The sequence below is a fragment of the Trematomus bernacchii genome, unplaced genomic scaffold (genome assembly GCF_902827165.1).
Source record: "Trematomus bernacchii unplaced genomic scaffold, fTreBer1.1, whole genome shotgun sequence".
Taxonomy (NCBI): domain Eukaryota; kingdom Metazoa; phylum Chordata; class Actinopteri; order Perciformes; family Nototheniidae; genus Trematomus; species Trematomus bernacchii.
Window position 1 is genome coordinate 120,001 of NW_022987674.1, and position 20,000 is coordinate 140,000.

General features: G+C 40.5%; 1 protein-coding gene across 1 annotated transcript in view; it reads left to right on the forward strand.

The window, feature by feature from the left end:
* Positions 1-1,984: 1,984 nt before the first annotated feature.
* Positions 1,985-20,000, forward strand: part of wdr18 (WD repeat domain 18) — a 30,397-nt gene continuing 12,381 nt past the window's right edge. The window contains exons 1-4 of the mRNA XM_034136207.1: positions 1,985-2,252; positions 5,119-5,229; positions 6,333-6,466; positions 10,428-10,569. Coding sequence (XP_033992098.1) covers positions 2,043-2,252; positions 5,119-5,229; positions 6,333-6,466; positions 10,428-10,569 — 597 coding nt within the window. The 5' untranslated portion in view covers positions 1,985-2,042. The remainder of the gene's footprint in view (positions 2,253-5,118; positions 5,230-6,332; positions 6,467-10,427; positions 10,570-20,000) is intronic.

Sequence of the window (20,000 nt, forward strand, 5' to 3'; positions counted from 1 at the left end):
GGGACACATGTTGATGTAGAAGAGACATGGAGAAGAGGGGACACATGTTGATGAAGAAGAGACATGAAGAAGAGGGGACACATGTTGATGAAGAAGAGACATGAAGAAGAGGGGACACATGTTGATGTAGAAGAGACATGAAGAAGAGGGGACACATGTTGATGTAGAAGAGACATGAAGAAGAGGGGACACATGTTGATGTAGAAGAGACATGAAGAAGAGGGGACACATGTTGATGTAGAAGAGACATGAAGAAGAGGGGACACATGTTGATGAAGAAGAGACATGAAGAAGAGGGGACACATGCTGATGTAGAAGAGACATGAAGAAGAGGGGACACATGTTGATGTAGAAGAGACATGAAGAAGAGGGGACACATGTTGATGTAGAAGAGACATGAAGAAGAGGGGACACATGTTGATGTAGAAGAGACATGAAGAAGAGGGGACACATGTTGATGAAGAAGAGACATGAAGAAGAGGGGACACATGTTGATGTAGAAGAGACGTGAAGAAGAGGGGACACATGTTGATGTAGAAGAGACGTGAAGAAGAGGGGACACATGTTGATGTAGAAGAGACATGAAGAAGAGGGGACACATGTTGATGTAGAAGAGACATGAAGAAGAGGGGACACATGTTGATGTAGAAGAGACATGAAGAAGAGGGGACACATGTTGATGTAGAAGAGACATGAAGAAGAGGGGACACATGTTGATGAAGAAGAGACATGAAGAAGAGGGGACACATGTTGATGTAGAAGAGACATGGAGAAGAGGGGACACATGTTGATGTAGAAGAGACATGAAGAAGAGGGGACACATGTTGATGTAGAAGAGACATGAGGAAGAGGATTTTGCATAATAGGTGACCTTTAAATTATCTATTTGTCCCATTTAAAGAAGAGTAATCATGATTCAGCAGAGCAAAATATTTTCAACATTTTATTTTGACATTCGTTGTGTGTTTATGTTTCCTTTAATAACCAGCAATTTATTTGTATTTATTTTTGTTTACAACATTTTTTTTTAAATTATATTTTATTTAAATATTCAACATTTTATTTTGTATTTTTGTGTCTGTATTAAAAAATATTTGTATTTTATTTATATATATATTTGAAATATTCAACGTTTTAATTTGTATATTTTCTGGTATCTAAAAACAAAATCTTTATTTTTAAATATTGTTATTTTTTATACAACCAACATTTAATTTGGTTAAAAAATATATTTAATACATTTTTGTTTGTGTCTCTATACAACCAACAGTTGCATGTTCATTCAGGTATAAAAACACAATTGTATGACACTTCTTTTGTGTGTGTTTTTATTTATTTATACAACCAACAATGTATTTGTATTTATTTTTGTATCTGTATAAAAACCAACATATAATTTTGAATTTTTTTTGTCTCTATATAAAACTCTATTTGTCTGTAACACAATATTTTATTTTATTTAAAATATATTTAATACATATTAGTTAGTGTCTGTATATAACCAACATTTGCATGTGTTTATGCAGGAATACAAACAGAATATTATGACTCTTTTTTTGTGTGTGTTTCAGTTTCTTTATTTATTTGTATTTATTTTTGTGTCTGTATACAACCAACATTTACTTTTATATGTATTTTTCATATTATTATTTATTTTAATACAACCTACATTTCATTTTTCTTTTTTCTTTTTGTCTGTAGCGTAAACCCAAAATTGTTTTAATATATCTTTATTATTATTATCATATATTTTGTAACCCCTGTGATTTTGTTGAACAAAGTTTGAACATCACATTCTCTCGCACTATTTTATCTGTTTTATTTGTTCTATGTCCTATATATATTCATGTTGCTCTGTTGGAGGAGCCTGGGACCTCCGTTTTTCATTGCCATATCTACAATGTAGCGAATGTGCAAATGACAGCCTTGAAACTTGAAACTCTCCACTCCTCCTACATTTCCCACAATGCACCGTGTTGTCGGATCCGGAAGTGAACACCCGGCTCCCGCATGCTGCTTCTTGTTGTGGTAGAAGAAGCATCATGGCGGCCCCTCTGGAGGTGATCGTGAGCAGCGACTCTGGCTCTCAGATGTGGAACAGCACCGTGTTCGACCTGCTCAGCGGCTCCAGCCTGCTCTCCTACCGGGGAGGGAGCTCCTCTGCCCGGGGGCTCACTCTGCTCAGCGGGGGGTACCTGCTCTGCGCGCAGCTGGGGAAGAACTTCATCAACGTGTGGGAGATCCAGAGGAAGGTACATCATTTCATATATATATATTAAACATAATGTACACAAAGTATATACAGGTAGCTATACAGAGTCATATAAATACTATGTAAAGAAATAAAGAGATAAATATAGAGAACATTGTGAGAAATAATCCGATCCAGAGGAAGGTAGCTTATTTTATCAAACACGATGTACACACAGGACATATACAGAGTACAACCAATACAATATAAAGAAAAACGATCCTAATCAGATCCAGAGGAAGGTAGCTGGGTATTTGTAATATAGTATAAGTACTCAGATGTCAGATCTAGTACTTGTGTAAAAGTAGAAGTACTCAGGTCTTGTACTTGTGTAAAAGTAGAAGTACTCAGATCTTGTACTTGAGTAAAAGTAGAAGTACTCGGATCTTGTACTTGAGTAGAAGTAGAAGTACCAGAGTGTACGAATACTCTTTTACAAGTAAAAGTAGAAGTATTATCATCAAAATAAAGTTGAAGTACCAAAAGTAATAGTAGTCATTGTGCAGATTGCTTTCTCCAAGTTTCCTTTGAATATTATAAAATGTCTGCCCTTAACTTCCACTCATCCTGTGATTTGATGATTATTCTGATCTCAGCTTTGCTTTATTTCACACTCCAACTTATCTGTCTCTTCCTCACGGTCGCTCTCACCTCTGTGTTTTGGTTCATATGAACCTGTTGAACACGTGTATTAAAGTACCTCACAGTGAACATGTGTATTAAAGTACCTCACAGTGAACATGTGTATTAAAGTACCTCACAGTGAACACGTGTATTAAAGTACCTCACAGTGAACATGTGTATTAAAGTACCTCACAGTGAACATGTGTATTAAAGTACCTCACAGTGAACACGTGTATTAAAGTACCTCACAGTGAACATGTGTATTAAAGTACCTCACAGTGAACATGTGTATTAAAGTACCTCACAGTGAACACGTGTATTAAAGTACCTCACAGTGAACATGTGTATTAAAGTACCTCACAGTGAACATGTGTATTAAAGTACCTCACAGTGAACACGTGTATTAAAGTACCTCACAGTGAACATGTGTATTAAAGTACCTCACAGTGAACACGTGTATTAAAGTACCTCACAGTGAACACGTGTATTAAAGTACCTCACAGTGAACACGTGTATTAAAGTACCTCACAGTGAACATGTGTATTAAAGTACCTCACAGTGAACACGTGTATTAAAGTACCTCACAGTGAACATGTGTATTAAAGTACCTCACAGTGAACACGTGTGTTAAAGTACATCACAGTGAACGCGTGTGTTAAAGTACATCACAGTGAACACGTGTATTAAAGTACCTCACAGTGAACGCGTGTGTTAAAGTACCTCACAGTGAACGCGTGTGTTAAAGTACCTCACAGTGAACACGTGTATTAAAGTACATCACAGTGAACACGTGTATTAAAGTACATCACAGTGAACGCGTGTGTTAAAGTACCTCACAGGGAACACGTGTATTAAAGTACATCACAGTGAACACGTGTATTAAAGTACATCACAGTGAACACGTGTATTAAAGTACCTCACGGTGAACACGTGTATTAAAGTACATCACGGTGAACACGTGTATTAAAGTACCTCACGGTGAACACGTGTATTAAAGTACCTCACGGTGAACACGTGTATTAAAGTACCTCACAGGGAACACGTGTATTAAAGTACCTCACAGGGAACACGTGTATTAAAGTACCTCACAGGGAACGCGTGCGTTAAAGTACCTCACAGTGAACGCGTGTGTTAAAGTACCTCACAGTGAACACGTGTATTAAAGTACCTCACAGTGAACACGTGTGTTAAAGTACCTCACAGTGAACACGTGTATTAAAGTACATCACAGTGAACTCGTGTGTTAAAGTACCTCACAGTGAACACGTGTATTAAAGTACCTCACAGTGAACACGTGTATTAAAGTACCTCACAGTGAACACGTGTATTAAAGTACCTCACAGTGAACACGTGTATTAAAGTACCTCACAGTGAACACGTGTATTAAAGTACCTCACAGTGAACACGTGTATTAAAGTACCTCACAGTGAACACGTGTATTAAAGTACCTCACAGTGAACACGTGCATTAAAGTACCTCACAGTGAACACGCGTGTGTTAAAGTACCTCACAGTGAACACGTGTATTAAAGTACCTCACAGTGAACGCGTGCGTTAAAGTACCTCACAGTGAACGCGTGTGTTAAAGTACCTCACAGTGAACACGTGTATTAAAGTACCTCACAGTGAACACGTGTATTAAAGTACCTCACAGTGAACACGTGTGTTAAAGTACCTCACAGTGAACACGTGTGTTAAAGTACCTCACAGTGAACACGTGTGTTAAAGTACCTCACAGTGAACACGTGTGTTAAAGTACCTCACAGTGAACACGTGTATTAAAGTACCTCACAGTGAACACGTGTGTTAAAGTACCTCACAGTGAACACGTGTGTTAAAGTACCTCACAGTGAACACGTGTGTTAAAGTACCTCACAGTGAACACGTGTGTTAAAGTACCTCACAGTGAACACGTGTGTTAAAGTACCTCACAGTGAACACGTGTGTTAAAGTACCTCACAGTGAACACGTGTGTTAAAGTACCTCACAGTGAACACGTGCATTAAAGTACCTCACAGTGAACACGCGTGTGTTAAAGTACCTCACAGTGAACACGCGTGTGTTAAAGTACCTCACAGTGAACACGTGCATTAAAGTACCTCACAGTGAACACGCGTGTGTTAAAGTACCTCACAGTGAACACGCGTGTGTTAAAGTACCTCACAGTGAACACGTGTATTAAAGTACCTCACAGTGAACACGCGTGTGTGTGTGTGTGTGTGTGTGTGTGTGTGTGTGTTTCAGGACCAGCTGCAGCAGAAGATCGTGTGTCCAGGTGTGATCACCTGTCTGACCGCCTCACCTGACGGACTCTTTCTCGCTGCTGGGGTGGCTGAGGGCATTTACCTGTGGGAGGTGAGACCTTCTTCTTCTTCTGTGGTTCAAATATGTTCCCTTTCTTGTTTGTTGGTACCTTTTTTATCTGCAGATTTAAGGCGTGCTGTATTAATGCAAGTCTCTTTCCTTACGGCCTTATTTCCTGAGCCTGGATCGATGTTATTAATCCACTCAGTCTGCTTTATATCAATATCTGGATCATCTCTGCTTTTCATTGAACCTTTGAACATGTCAGTGATTGGGAGATCTTTAATGGAATGTAACCGATTAAAAAATAGACCTAGATGTAAGAGGATGTCGATTATGTCTCTGTTACAGTTCTTAATGCAGAACGCTTTTAAAGGTGTTGTTTTGTAGGTCATTATTAAGTGTTGTGTTTTGATAAACCTCACTATAGTTACACCTGGAGGTCATAATAACAACATTTCACAAAACATCACCTTTGTTCAGGTGCAATAACGTCTGCTCTCTGATTGGCTCAGGTGTATTAATGTCTCTCCTCTGATTGTCTCAGGTGTAATTACGTCTCCCCTCTGATTGGTTCAGGTGTAATTACGGCTATCCTCTGATTGGCTCAGGTGTAATTAGTCTCTCTTCTGATTGGCTCAGGTGTAATAAAGTATATTCTCTGATTGGCTCAGGTGTATTAATGTCTGTCCTCTAATTGACTGAGGTGTAATAACGTCTGCTGACTGATAAGATTACGTATAATGGTTTCTGTTCTCTGATTGGCTCAGGTATAGTAACCTCTGCTCTCTGATTGGCTCAGGTGTAATAAAGTATATTCTCTGATTGGTTCAGGTGTAGTAACCTCTGCTCTCTGATTGGCTCAGGTGTAGTAACCTCTGCTCTCTGATTGGCTCAGGTGTAGTAACCTCTGCTCTCTGATTGGCTCCGGTGTAGTAACCTCTGCTCTCTGATTGGCTCCGGTGTAACTATGTCTCTCCTCTGATTGGCTCAGGTGTAATAAAGTATATTCTCTGATTGGCTCGGGTGTAGTAAAGTATATTCTCTGATTGGCTCAGCTGTAATAAAGTATATTCTCTGATTGGCTCAGGTGTAGTAACCTCTGTTCTCTGATTGGCTCAGGTGTAGTAACCTCTGCTCTCTGATTGGCTCAGGTGTCCACAGGTAAGCTGCTGTCGGTGCTGAACCGTCACTATCAGGACGTCACGTGTCTGAAGTTCACCGACGACAGCAGCCACTTCATATCTGGAGGAAAAGACAACATGGCTCTGGTGTGGAGTCTGTGCAGGTAACTGGTAATCTATAATCAATACAAAACAAAGATATCCATCGTTCTATATAAAGTTTACTAATGTGATTTAATTGATGTCATTATGTAACTTTTTAGAATTTAAATTCTGCATTCTAGTGTTATGATTTCTTTGGTGCATTAATGGTTTTATTTTTCCTCCTAAGAGGTTTTTAAAAAGTCTTAAAACTCATTAGTGCGAATGCTGTTTACAGCATTCCACTATAGTTCTTCAAATCTTTATTCTTCCCCTTATTATTATTATTTCAGCCAATACTTTAGCACTCCATAACTTCAGCTTATTTTCAGCTACAGAAACCATTCAAATATTAAACTATTCAGCCTGTTCAGGAATCGATGGGAAACCTTCAAATTTTTAAAAATATTTTATACTTCTTGAAATATTCAGCTTTTTAAACTCTTTTTTTAACATGGAAGTCAATGGGAGATGCCTTCAAATCCTCTTTTCCTACACTTTGCGCTAAATGCTACTCCTTCCACATACTTTCAGCTAGACACTTCATTCCAACTTTCAAATGATGAATTTTGATATCTTTTACACTTCTTGAGATAATTAACTTTGTTTGGAGCTTGGTAGAGAGGCCTTTTTCAGATTTTAACATTAGTGTGGATGGAGCAGCTCGTTAAGTCTAGAGTGCTTTGATCTCAAAACAGAGTGGAGGGGTGCTTCAAATTCTCCTCAAAAAATGTTTTAAACTTGCCATAATTCCCAAACCCTACACTCCTCAGACATAATTCTTCATGAAAAACGTAGGAAAACCTCTCCTAGGTTGGAAAATAAAAAAGAATTAAGAAAAAATATTAAACAAAATGCCTCTTGAGGGCATGAAGAGACAAAAAGTCCACCTAGCTCCCAATTGATTCCCATGTTAAATCTTTCCGGAACTTTCTTCAGAACAGAGAGAAGTACACTTTAGACAAACTGCTCCCATCTCCACATTTTACACACAAAACCAAAAAAACAACATATATCAGTTCATTGGGGTTCCCTGATGCTCACGGTCTGGTAATTTTTTTTATAGGAGCCATAGTTTTTTAACAGGTGGCAAAATTGTCAGATATAATCCTCAATGCATTCTTAATGGGACTCAGTGCTGCAGTTGGAAAATCGTCATAAGTCGTCACCATGGTAACCTTTCATCTCTGGGTTTACACACACAGGTGTTTGTAAACATTCATTCACTACTACATTTAATGTCTTTATTTAACTCCTTCAGCCTAATTTCAGCTGCAGGAACCATTCAAATATCAAACAATTCAGCCTTTTCAGCACATGATGGGAAACTTTCAACTTTTTCAAAATATGTTATACTTTTTAAAATATTCAGCTTTTTAAAGTCTTTTTTTAACATGGAAGTCATTGCAATGCATTTGAGCTGTAACAATTCACACACTCTCTCTCTCTCTCTCTCTGTCTCTGTCTCTGTCTCTGTCTCTCTCTCTCTCTCTCTCTCTCTCTCTCTCTCTCTCTCTCTCTCTCTCTCTCTCTCTCTCTCTCTCTCTCTCTCACAGACAGACAGACACACACTCTCTCTCTCTCACACACACACACTCTCCCTCTCCTCACTCCACAGACAATATCAAGAGAAGGAGAGAGAGAGAGGGTGATCAAGAGAGAGAGAGAGAGGTGCGATCAAGAGGAGAGGAGAGTGGGCGATCAAGAGGAGAGAGGAGAGGGCGATCAAGAGGAGAGAGAGAGGGCGATCAAGAGGAGAGAGAAGATGGCGATCAAGAGGAGAGAGAGAGCGATCAAGAGGAGAGAGAGAGGGCGATCAAGAGGAGAGAGAGAGGGCGATCAAGAGAGAGAGGGCGAGCAAGAGAGAGAGAGAGAGAAGAGAGAGAGAGCGATCAAGAGAAGAGAGGGCAATAGAAGATTGAGAGGGTGATCAAGAGAGAGAGAGAGGGCGATCAAGAGGAGAGAGAGAGTGGGCGATCAAGAGGAGAGAGAGTGGGCGATCAAGAGGAGAGAGAGTGGGCGATCAAGAGGAGAGAGAGAGGGCGATCAAGAGGAGAGAGAGAGGGCGATCAAGAGGAGAGAGGGCGATCAAGAGGAGAGAGAGAGGGCGATCAAGAGGAGAGAGAGAGAGCGATCAAGAGGAGAGAGAGAGGGCGATCAAGAGGAGAGAGAGGGCGATCAAGAGAGAGAGGGCGAGCAAGAAAGAGAGAGAGAGAAGAGAGAGAGGGCGATCAAGAGGAGAGAGAGAGGGCGATCAAGAGGAGAGAGGGCGATCAAGAGGAGAGAGAGATGGCGATCAAGAGGAGAGAGAGAGAGCGATCAAGAGGAGAGAGAGAGGGCGATCAAGAGGAGAGAGAGGGCGATCAAGAGAGAGAGGGCGAGCAAGAAAAGAGAGAGAGAAGAGAGAGAGGGCGATCAAGAGAAGAGAGAGAGGGCGATAGAAGATTGAGAGGGTGATCAAGAGAAGAGAGAGGGCGATCAAGAGAAGAGAGAGAGTAATGTAACCTCCTAATGTAATGTATAACTACTATGAAAATGTTCAAAAAGTGCTCAAACTGCACATGTGTGCTAACAGTCCAGCCGTGAAGACATCTACGGGACAGTTTTGAGATTTCTTCAAATGCCGTTGCCATGGCAACACAATGCTCACCATGAAACACGGTTTTCTCATAACTTCAGTGAAAATGCTCGAAATGGCCCAAAACTTCACAGGTTTGGTAACGATGCAGCCATTAACACATCTAAGCGTATTATGGGGTGTCATCAAATGCCGTTGCCATGGCGACAGATAATTCACCATCAAGTTAGTTCAAAAGTTTGTAGTTCAAATATTCTGCTGCTTTCCCAAGCCTTTTTACTTTCTTTTCTCATCTTAATACAAATTCATTCACTACTACTTACATCTGATATTTAACTCCTTCAGCCTATTTTCAGCTGCAGAAACCATTCAACTATCACATTATTCAGCTATTTCAGGACATCAAGGCTATACATGTTTGTTTAAACCTTTTCTTTTAAATATTAAGCTTTTTCTGCATTTTTGTAGCTAAAAGCAGCTACCATTCAGCTAATAACATATTCAGCTTTTTCTTCATTTTCAGCTAAATTAATTCACAGTTTACAGCATTCGCACGCATTTTCTGCAGGAAATGCATTTTCTAGTTCAATTTGTAATTAGGTTTTCTTTTGGGCCAAACACGGTTTATTTTATGTTAAATTTGTATATTTTGCATCGATAGCCTACAGGTACACTGCTGACAATACTGTATGTGTAAAAATCACAATAATGTTCAGGGTCTGTGCGCCTTCTTACTCTCGCCGTGCGCCGAAAACAATATTTCTGTTCCTCAGAAACGGTATAATTCAGACGGCAGAGACAGCTTTGTTTTTACGGAGCTCCAACATCACGTTGTTGTTTACGTCTGGAGACATCTTGTTTACGGGCGTCATGTTCTCCAGAGATAATTGATATATCTTATAAACAAGATCAGAGGCACAGAACTCATACTATATCTGTCTAGAAACAGCCCTACTGTATATCCTCCTTATAATGTAAATACCAGTCAATGTCTTTTGTTACATGTATATGAAGTGTACTTTAATTGTGCAGTATAGAGACAGTTCTGTTCATTTAAACAAAATGTATAATAAATATACAAATGAATCTGCATGAGAAATAAATAAGATTTAAAAAACGATAATAATATTTTTATAGTGATAAATCTAGGCACTGTTGAACCGTGTTGTACTTTTTTTGACCTTATTTTTACAGTTACATCAATTAAAAGTGTTCAAATATAAAGCAGCAGTGTCCACCAGGGGGCGCTCTATGGGCAGGTACCAATCTGCTACCATAGCAACACCTCGTTAACTAATGAGATGGGCTCATTGTAGAGCTCTGTAATTGTAAATGTGATTTGTGTGTGTTACTGTGTGTTAATAACTGTGTGTGTGTGTGTGTGTGTGTGTGTGTGTGTGTGTCAGTGTGATCCAGCTGGATTTGAACGCCCCCCCAGAGCCTCGTCACATCCTGTCCCGTCACTCTCTACCAATCACAGACCTGCACTGCGGCCTGATGGGAGCTCAGGCTCGCGTCGCCACCGCCTCCTTAGACCAGACCGTCAAGGTGAGGCTTTAAGGAGACGTTTCTTAACGAGGGTTGTTGTTGTTGTTGTTGCTGATCTTAGAGCTGTGTTTTCCAGCAGAGCTTCATTCATTGTGACGTTTTCCTAATGAGGTTTGACTCGTTGTGCAATAGTTTTATCTCCTCCTCTGAGCTGAGTTTCCTGTCTGTTACAAACTGTAGACTTTTTTAAATGTGTGGTTTTCCATTTTGAGGTTTGGTGTTTTTAGCTTTAGCTGACTAGAAGAAGAAGAAGAAGATGATGAACCTTTTTTAATCTCCCTAGAGCACATGTGTCAAACTCAAGGCCCGGGGGCCAAATCAGGCCCTTGGTGGATTTAATTTCGGCCCGCAGGATAATTTCTAATTACTATTAGATCTGGCCCTCCGGTATATTGCACGCACACCTTCACTCCATCCTGAGGGTCTCCTCAGCTCAGAGCCTGACCCCAAACATTGATGACCTTGCACCCAAGATGAGATGCCAAGTATCTGGCTTGAACTATAAGAAATGACTCTGGAAAAGCTGCAGATAGAGCCATAAGAAATGAATGCAACTGATTATTTAATGTTTAAAGATGGGGTAGGTAAGTTTGAGAAACCGGCTGGAGATACACTTTTTGTTATATTCCATGGAATGCTCTTAACATCCTGATAGCAATGAATATCTGAAGTGCTTTGACAAAAAATCCATAAATAAATATCATCTGTGGAAGGCGTACTGTGAAAAGCACGACCAATCATCTGAGCCGGCCCAGCTAAAATAACTGGATGGCCTACCTGCCTGTCAGCCTTCCATCTGTGCACAAACTTATCTCGTGCCCTCATTGGTCATGTGCGCGTTTGTGTGTGTTGGAGGAGGGGCTCTGTAAGGAAGTGGCAGATTTTCTCCGGTCGTGTATTTTCAAATTCTAGCGATCTCGAGCCGGTTTCTCAAACTTACCTACCCCACCTTTAATGTTGTTTTTATAGGCAATCATTTAAGCTTTGTTAGTTCCAGGTTTAATATGTGCAATAAGTTCATTTCAATAAGTTTTGCAATAAACATTGAACCAGTCCGGCCCTCCACTAGTACCCTTTTTTTTTTATTTTGGCCCACTGTTTATTTGAGTTTGACACCCCTGCTCTAAAGGGAAATTCAGTTTTTCACTCAGGCTTGTATTTGTTTTAATACACACACACGCACAGTATACAGGTAGTATACACACACACAGTATACAGGTAGTATACACACATGCACAATGCCCACACAGTTATACACACTTTACAGAATACACATGCATCTGGAGAGGGTCAGAGCGAAGAGGCTGCCAGTCTCTGGGAGCAGTTAATGGTTTTGTGCCTTGCCCAAAGGCACCTCGGCAGGGCCCAGGAGGTGAACTGGCACCTCTCTAGCTACCACTCCACGCCCCGGTCTTTTTTTCGGTCGGGACTCGAAGCTGAGTTTCCTGTCGGTTAAAACCATTACATGACACGCTATTGACGTTTTATCCAAAGCAACTTGCATACACTTCCATACTGTAGACCTGCCAATGGGAGAAATGAAGGGTTAAGTATCCTGCCCAAAGACACTTAGACGTGTTGACTACAGGGTCTGGGATTGAACCAGTAACCCCTGATTTGGAGATCAGTAGTACTGACCACCAGAGATCTCTAAATGTGACGTTTTCCTAAAGATGTTTTGTGCGTTGTTGTTTGTTTCAGCCAATTATCAGCTGAGCTTCGGTCTGAAACTATACAGCAGCAGAGACTATTTAAATGTTTTACTCTTTAATGAGGTTTCAGCTGTCCATCATCTGAGTCTCCACTCTGTGAAACACCTCAGAGATTCTTTCAATCTGGACGTTTGTTTATGAAGTGTTTTTGTGAGAGGATAAGAGTATAGATGAAAAAGACAGGAGTATAAACGGCTTAGCAAAGTACTGCTGTTTCTCACATTCGTTTTAAGTGAAAGCTTCACAGCGTTACCTCGCCTTCAGACTTCCCTTTCTTATCTTCAGAGCCACCAGACTCCTTCATCATAAACACTGGTTTTACTTCCACCGCTGCCTCCATCGATAAGGTACTTTGGGTGTGAGTTGAATCTGACCCAAAGGTCTGAAACACTCAAATGGATTTCACCAAGAATAGTGCATTAATATATTTGCTTCTCAGCATCCACTTTTAAGTCAATTAAAGTAAATGTAGTCCATGGGAACAAAACCACACCCTCAACATTGTTAGTGCCATGCAAGGCAGAATATATCCCTTCACAGAATTAAAGAATGCTTTTAAACACGTTTTTTAAAATTTCTTTAAGGAGTGATTGATTGATTGAAAAGTTTATTAACAGCTTGTATATTGGGTACAGTACAATACAGCTCAAAACATACAATTGTTAAGGGGATGCAGACCAGAGAAAGACTTTCGTCTTGTTTACATCAGGGTCCCCCATTTCCAATTCATCATATCATACAAGACATATTTGACATACAGATGGCTTATTTACAATTTACATACAGGTGGTTTTTTACATACACATGGCTTATTTACAATTTTCATTTTAGATTTCGTTCTAATTAGGGCTGTCAAGTTAACGCGTTAATAACGCGTTAACGCAAAAAAAAATTAACGCCACTAATTATTTTAACGCGATTAACGCATGTGTATTTTTTGTCCTCGGCCGACCCGTGGTTTCAGAGCGCATCGAGTGTAAAATACCATCTACAAGCTGATGCTGACAGCCCCGCTCCTGCTGCCCGCTTGTGGCAGACCACACTTCCACGCTCACCGGCAGGCCCGGACTGGCCATCGGGAGGACCGGGAGGGAGTGTGTATGTGTGGCGCGACTCGCGAGCGAGGCACACCTTACGTGTTGTTGTTGTTGTTAGCATCTGGTGCTAGCTAGCTGCGCTAATGGAGCTGTTTCAATGAAAACAGAGGAGCGACATTTCGCCGACAACTGCGCCGAGCACTTGACTTTATGCAGGTAGCCAGACAGTGGGACATTGTACGAAAAGTCAGCACACTCAGCATAGTGCGCGCAACATGATTGCAGCGTCCAGGCAGCTCCCGTTCGAGCATATATACCATGAGCTGCACATAGCGCCAACGATCCATCAGTGTCCACACACACACACACACACACACACACACACACACACACACACACACACACACACACACACACACACACACACACACACAGTATTATTGTATGAGAGGTTCCAGGTTGAATTGAGGCGAATATTTGTAATGTTCAAATGATAATAAAGAAACATATAAAGCATATTTGTCCACTCATATGTTGATAAGAGTATTCAAAACTTGAAAAATATCCCTCTAAGGTACTTTTAGAACAGATAAAAAATGTGCGATTAATTTGCGATTAATCGCGATTAACCATTTTAATCGACTGACAGCCCTAGTTCTAATACATCCTAACCGGACATTTAAGACAGTGCAGATTTAACAGACAATACAACAATTTTTCACATTTCCTAGTTTTGGTTTTCTTATTAAAGGTCACCTATCATGCTATTTTTAGGCAATAGCATAGGTCTCAGATATATACAAATATATAAAAATCATGTCTATGAAGTGTTTTGCTCAAAATACCAAACAGATCACCCATTCTAGCCATGCCTCATATCCCTCTATTTCACTTCCTGTTTCAAAAGTGCTGATTTGGGGTATAAAGCTTTTAAAAAGGGAGGGGTCTGAGCTCATGCGGGACCCGGCAGCTACTGTCTAAACTAAATACTGCCGTGATGAAACGCCATATCATGGATTATCAAGGATTCTTTCTGAAACAGTATGGAGCTCAAAGGCTTTCTCTCTTGCCGGTTATACCACAAGGTGAGTTCCTTTTTATTTCCTGCTTCTTCACACACATGCTCTCCAGTACAGGTTAGCTCTGAGTGTTAGCGATGCTAATGTAAACACAGACCATATTACGTCCAAAACAGTCGGGCATTGTTTCTGATAGCAACGTTTCTGATAGGGCCGTGGGTCCACATTTCAGATATTACATCATATCGGACGCAAATCTGGATCAGCTCCGTTGTTCCCCAGTTTTTAGAGATTTGGGTACGGAGGAAAAGAGAGAGGGTTTTATTTTCTGATGCTGCGTGAGTTCCCCGACACACCGGGGACACATGTTGATGTATAAGAGACATCAAAAAGTGCATTTTGCATGATAGGTCCCCTTTAAAGGAAATTGCTCTACTAACCCTCTTTTGTTTCATATAAGAAAACAAACCCTCACAAGAACTGGAAAGTTGCTCACAGCATTGTCTAAACAAGTTTAACCTGATGATGGTCATCAAGTTTCTAGAATAGAAATTGAACTGTATGAAATAATAAGGCAGACTTGGAGCCAATCCTGCAACTTCACCACACGTGAAAAAGGTGACATGTTGAAAACCCACCTCCAGGGGATTACTATCATCCTTCAACAAGCCCTAAAAACCAACATCTTCACGCTGGCTTTTCCCTTTCACTTATGTCATAACTCCACCAATCTGAATGTTAAATGCTCTGGTTTTTTTGTACAGCTGTTTTTGTTAAATGTGACTTTTGTAAAGCGTCTTTGTGAGTCTTGAAAAGCACAAAGACATGAATATAAACTAACCTACACATGGAGGAAGACCCTAACCCAGCTCCTGGGATCTGCAAATAACCATTACTGTTTGTATTCATTGAGTCTGGTACCTTTTATACAACCACACATTAAAACATCAAAACCTCCCTTTCATCTTCATCACTTCAAAGATCAGTTCAGCTCTCTTTCTTTCTTAACGAGCTCTTACAAACAGCTCGTTAGCGGGAAGGTGAAGCAGTAAGTGTTCTTTTTTAACATTAAAGCATGGAGAGGACTCTTTAAAGTAGAGACACTACATACTGATATACACCTGAACATCAGCAGGAGAGGACTCTTTAAAGTAGAGACACTACATACTGATATACACCTGAACATCAGCAAGAGAGGACTCTTTAAAGTAGAGACACTACAGACTGATATACACCTGAACATCAGCAGGAGAGGACTCTTTAAAGTAGAGACACTACATACTGATATACACCTGAACATCAGCAAGAGAGGACTCTTTAAAGTAGAGACACTACATACTGATATACACCTGAACATCAGCAGGAGAGGACTCTTTAAAGTAGAGACACTACATACTGATATACACCTGAACATCAGCAGGAGAGGACTCTTTAAAGTAGAGACACTACATACTGATATACACCTGAACATCAGCAGGAGAGGACTCTTAAAGTAGAGACACTACATACTGATATACACCTGAACATCAGCAGGAGAGGGACTCTTTAAAGTAGAGACACTACATACTGATATACACCTGAACATCAGCAGGAGAGGACTCTTTAAAGTAGAGACACTACATACTGATATACACCTGAACATCAGCAGGAGAGGGACTCTTTAAAGTAGAGACACTACATACTGATATACACCTGAACATCAGCAGGAGAGGGACTCTTTAAATAGAGACACTACATACTGATATACACCTGAACATCAGCAGGAGAGGACTCTTTAAAGTAGAGACACTACATACTGATATACACCTGAACATCAGCAGGAGAGGACTCTTTAAAGTAGAGACACTACCATACTGATATACACCTGAAACATCAGCAGGAGAGGACTCTTTAAAGTAGAGACACCTACATACTGATATACACCTGAACATCAGCAGGAGAGGACTCTTTAAGTAGAGACACTACATACTGATATACACCTGAACATCAGCAGGAGAGGACTCTTTAAAGTAGAGACACTACATACTGATATACACCTGAACATCAGCAGGAGGACTCTTAATATGTTTTGAGGTATATTATAGGGGTATCATCTATGCCGAGAATGCTTGATGCAGGAGAGATGTTGCTTGTCTTGCCAATTATGTAATTGATTACTTTTTATGGTGACATTTATAATGAAGTGTTTTTCTATTTGGTTATTGTTCCGGTTTGAAGCGTTGGTCACACATGATGCATTCACATACCGTCGGAAACTTGAAAATCGAACGTTTCTGGCTGTGATGAATGGCTTGCTGTTGGTGGGGTGTGTGTTATTTGTAAGGCTGTCTAGTTTATTTTTAGTATTTGTTATTATTCATTGTTTCTAACCAATCAGACGCTGAGCTGGTTGATGATGGATCTCTATAAACCCGGAGCACCTCCTCATTTTTAATCTCGGTAAAATCCCCTCTTTCATAAATCACAGTCTGAGGACATAACGGATGTGCAGGAGGACTCCCTTTAATGGATCAGGTTTTAAAGTGGAGTCTGGAACAGAAACCGTGTGAGCCAGCAGCTCCATCTCAGGGTCAAAGGTCACTGAACACCGTTACTACAACCTCCATTTATAACTTTATTTACAGGAATAATAAAAGAGGCACACGCTGATGAAAAACTAACAACCATGCAGTGCTGTGATCAAAAACACACTCTACTTTGGAGGTTTTTATAATATAACTCTACCGTGACGAAGGTTATTCAAGTAAACCAATTTATAACGCTATATAATAATAATAATAATAATAATAATAATTCATTACATTTATTTTAGCGCTTTTCCAGCTCAAAGCGCTTTACATTCAATGTTACAAATATTAGACATGTAACATTGAATACTGTGGACAATACCCACAGTTATAGTGCTAGCTAGGGATGTCCCGATCACCTTTTTTTGCTCCCGATCCGATTCCGATCATTTGATTTTGACAATCTGCCGATACCGATTTTTCCCGATCCGATCTTTATGCAATGCATTAAGAGAAAAAAAAGGAGAAAAGCATTCAAGTTGTCCCTTAAACCCCACGTTCTCCACCACAGATAACGGCTGGTCATCCAACGTGATGAATTCAGCTATCTTGGCTGTTATTTTTTGGGCCTTTTCACTGTTCTGGGGCAGTTTCTCTTTCCTTTTAAAAGTCTCTGAAAGTGTCGGTTGTTTCAGTGCCGTTACCTGAGTGGCCGCTGTGTACTCGTCGTGTTGTTGTTGGTGTTTGTTTCTCAGGTGGCGTATTAGATTGGTCGTGTTGAACGTAGCTCTGTTCTTTCCACCACGCAGAACCTCTGCCTTGCAAACATTGCATCTGGCTGTTACACTGCCTTCGCTTTCAATTTTATAATACTTCCAAACTCCTGACATTTTCTCTGTCCCGACTCCCGAGTCACCAGCTGAACGTAGCCTCTTGTTAGCTTACTGCTACTATTAGACACTGCGCCCACTCTGTTGCCAGATTTGAGAGAAATAAGCAACCAGGTCTATGAAAACAAGCCCAAAAGAAGCAACACATACATGATGTTGTGTAATTTTAAACCAAAACTAAGGCCTCAGGATGACTTGAAGACGTGAACATGGTCATTTTTGTTTTGTAACATTAAAAATAAATAAATAAATAAAAAAAAAAAAAAAAAAAAAAAATCCGATTCCCGATTTTTTTTCTCCCGATTCCGATCTTTTGAAAATCACGTGATCGGCTCCGATCCCCGATCACGTGATGGGATCGGGACATCTCTAGTGCTAGCATTAGCAATGTTAGCGGTGTTGTTTGGAGATAACTGAAGAGGGATGTTTTTAATCGGGTTGTTTGAGGTACTTACAGCAGAAATCAGTTATAGAAGGAGACAGGAATACAGAAGACAAGCAGTGACGGTTCCAGAGTTTCCGTTAGCCGGTAATTACCGGACTATGACCGGTAAAATATGCTGAAATTTAAATCTCTCCGGTCAAAATAATTTCCCCTTAGCGCCACTTATGTGACAGACAAGAAGAGTATGTGACAGACAAGAAGAGTATGTGACAGACAAGAAGAGTATGTGACAGACAAGAAGAGTATGTGACAGACGAGAAGAGTATGTGACAGACGAGAAGAGTATGTGACAGACGAGAAGAGTATGTGACAGACGAGAAGAGTATGTGACAGACGAGAAGAGTATGTGACAGACGAGAAGAGTACGTGACAGACGAGAAGAGTACGTGACAGACGAGAAGAGTACGTGACAGACGAGAAGAGTACGTGACAGACGAGAAGAGTACGTGACAGACGAGAAGAGTACGTGACGGACGAGAAGAGTCTGTGACGGACGAGAAGAGTATGTGACAGACGAGAAGAGTACGTGACGGACGAGAAGAGTACGTGACGGACGAGAAGAGTACGTGACGGACAAGAAGAGTCTGTGACAGACGAGAAGAGTACGTGACAGACGAGAAGAGTACGTGACAGACGAGAAGAGTACGTGACAGACGAGAAGAGTACGTGACAGACGAGAAGAGTACGTGACAGACGAGAAGAGTATGTGACAGACAAGAATAGTCAATTCTAATGTCTAACACTTAATGTGGAGAAAAAGATGTCCTGTATGGGTTGATTGTGCGTTGATCTGTTGGTAATGCCTCGGGGTTCTGGTGGGCATGTAAACAAATGCATAATGCTGCGCTATACTTTGTGGCCTCACCCGGTTGCATATTGACGCTTATTGTTTAGGTGTCTTAATAAGCAGGTAGTCATATCATTAGCTAGAACTAGCTCGATCTGATCGATATGGACATAAACGCGAGTGAAGTCTAATCTGACGGGAGAGAGAGATCAGCTGCTGCTGACGAGTCGACACGCAGCTCTGCATGATCACCTGCAGCGGTGAGCGGAACAACACACACTTCAGGTTAGAATATCACGTAGCTATTTTAATTACCTCTCAAACTACCTAAACTACTTATAGATACGTTTTAGTTTGACTGTCGGGTCACTCATTACTGGATCCGCGAGCTGCATGATACTGGCGGGCTGTCAGGAGAGAGAGAGCGCTCTGTTTATTATTCCCGTGTTATTATAAATTACTGTACACTTTGAATAATGTAGTTAATCTACTATAATTAGTTTGTTTATATCGAATCATATCAATTTGTTTTAAAGATCAATAAATAACAAAGAAGACCTTCAGACGCTCATTTTGTCCGGAAGATTTAAACTTTAACGGACATGTTGACCGGCAAAAAAATATTCGGGAACTCTGGACAGTTCCACCATAAACGCAGAACAGATGTTCTGAGAGGAACATCTACTGTTGAAGGAGTCTCTGAAGAGAGGGCTGTCGGACAATATGAGGTCAGAAAAGGTTCTGAATTTAGTAAACAGTTCATGTTCTGATCACTTTCTAGAGAGTTCATGGTCTAAAAGGCTCGGGTTCTAAAGAGTTCATGTTTTGATGAGTTCCGTTTCTTAAGGATTTATGTGTTGATGAGTTCATGTTCTGAAGAGTTCATGTTCTAAAGAGTTCAGGTTCTGAAGAGTTCAGGTTCTAAACAAAGGGTTTATATTCTGAAGTGTTCAGGTTCTAAAGGGTTCAGGTTTTGAAGAGTTCATGTTCGGAAGAGTTTAGGGTTGCAGTCGAATAGTCCAGAAATCAGCTCC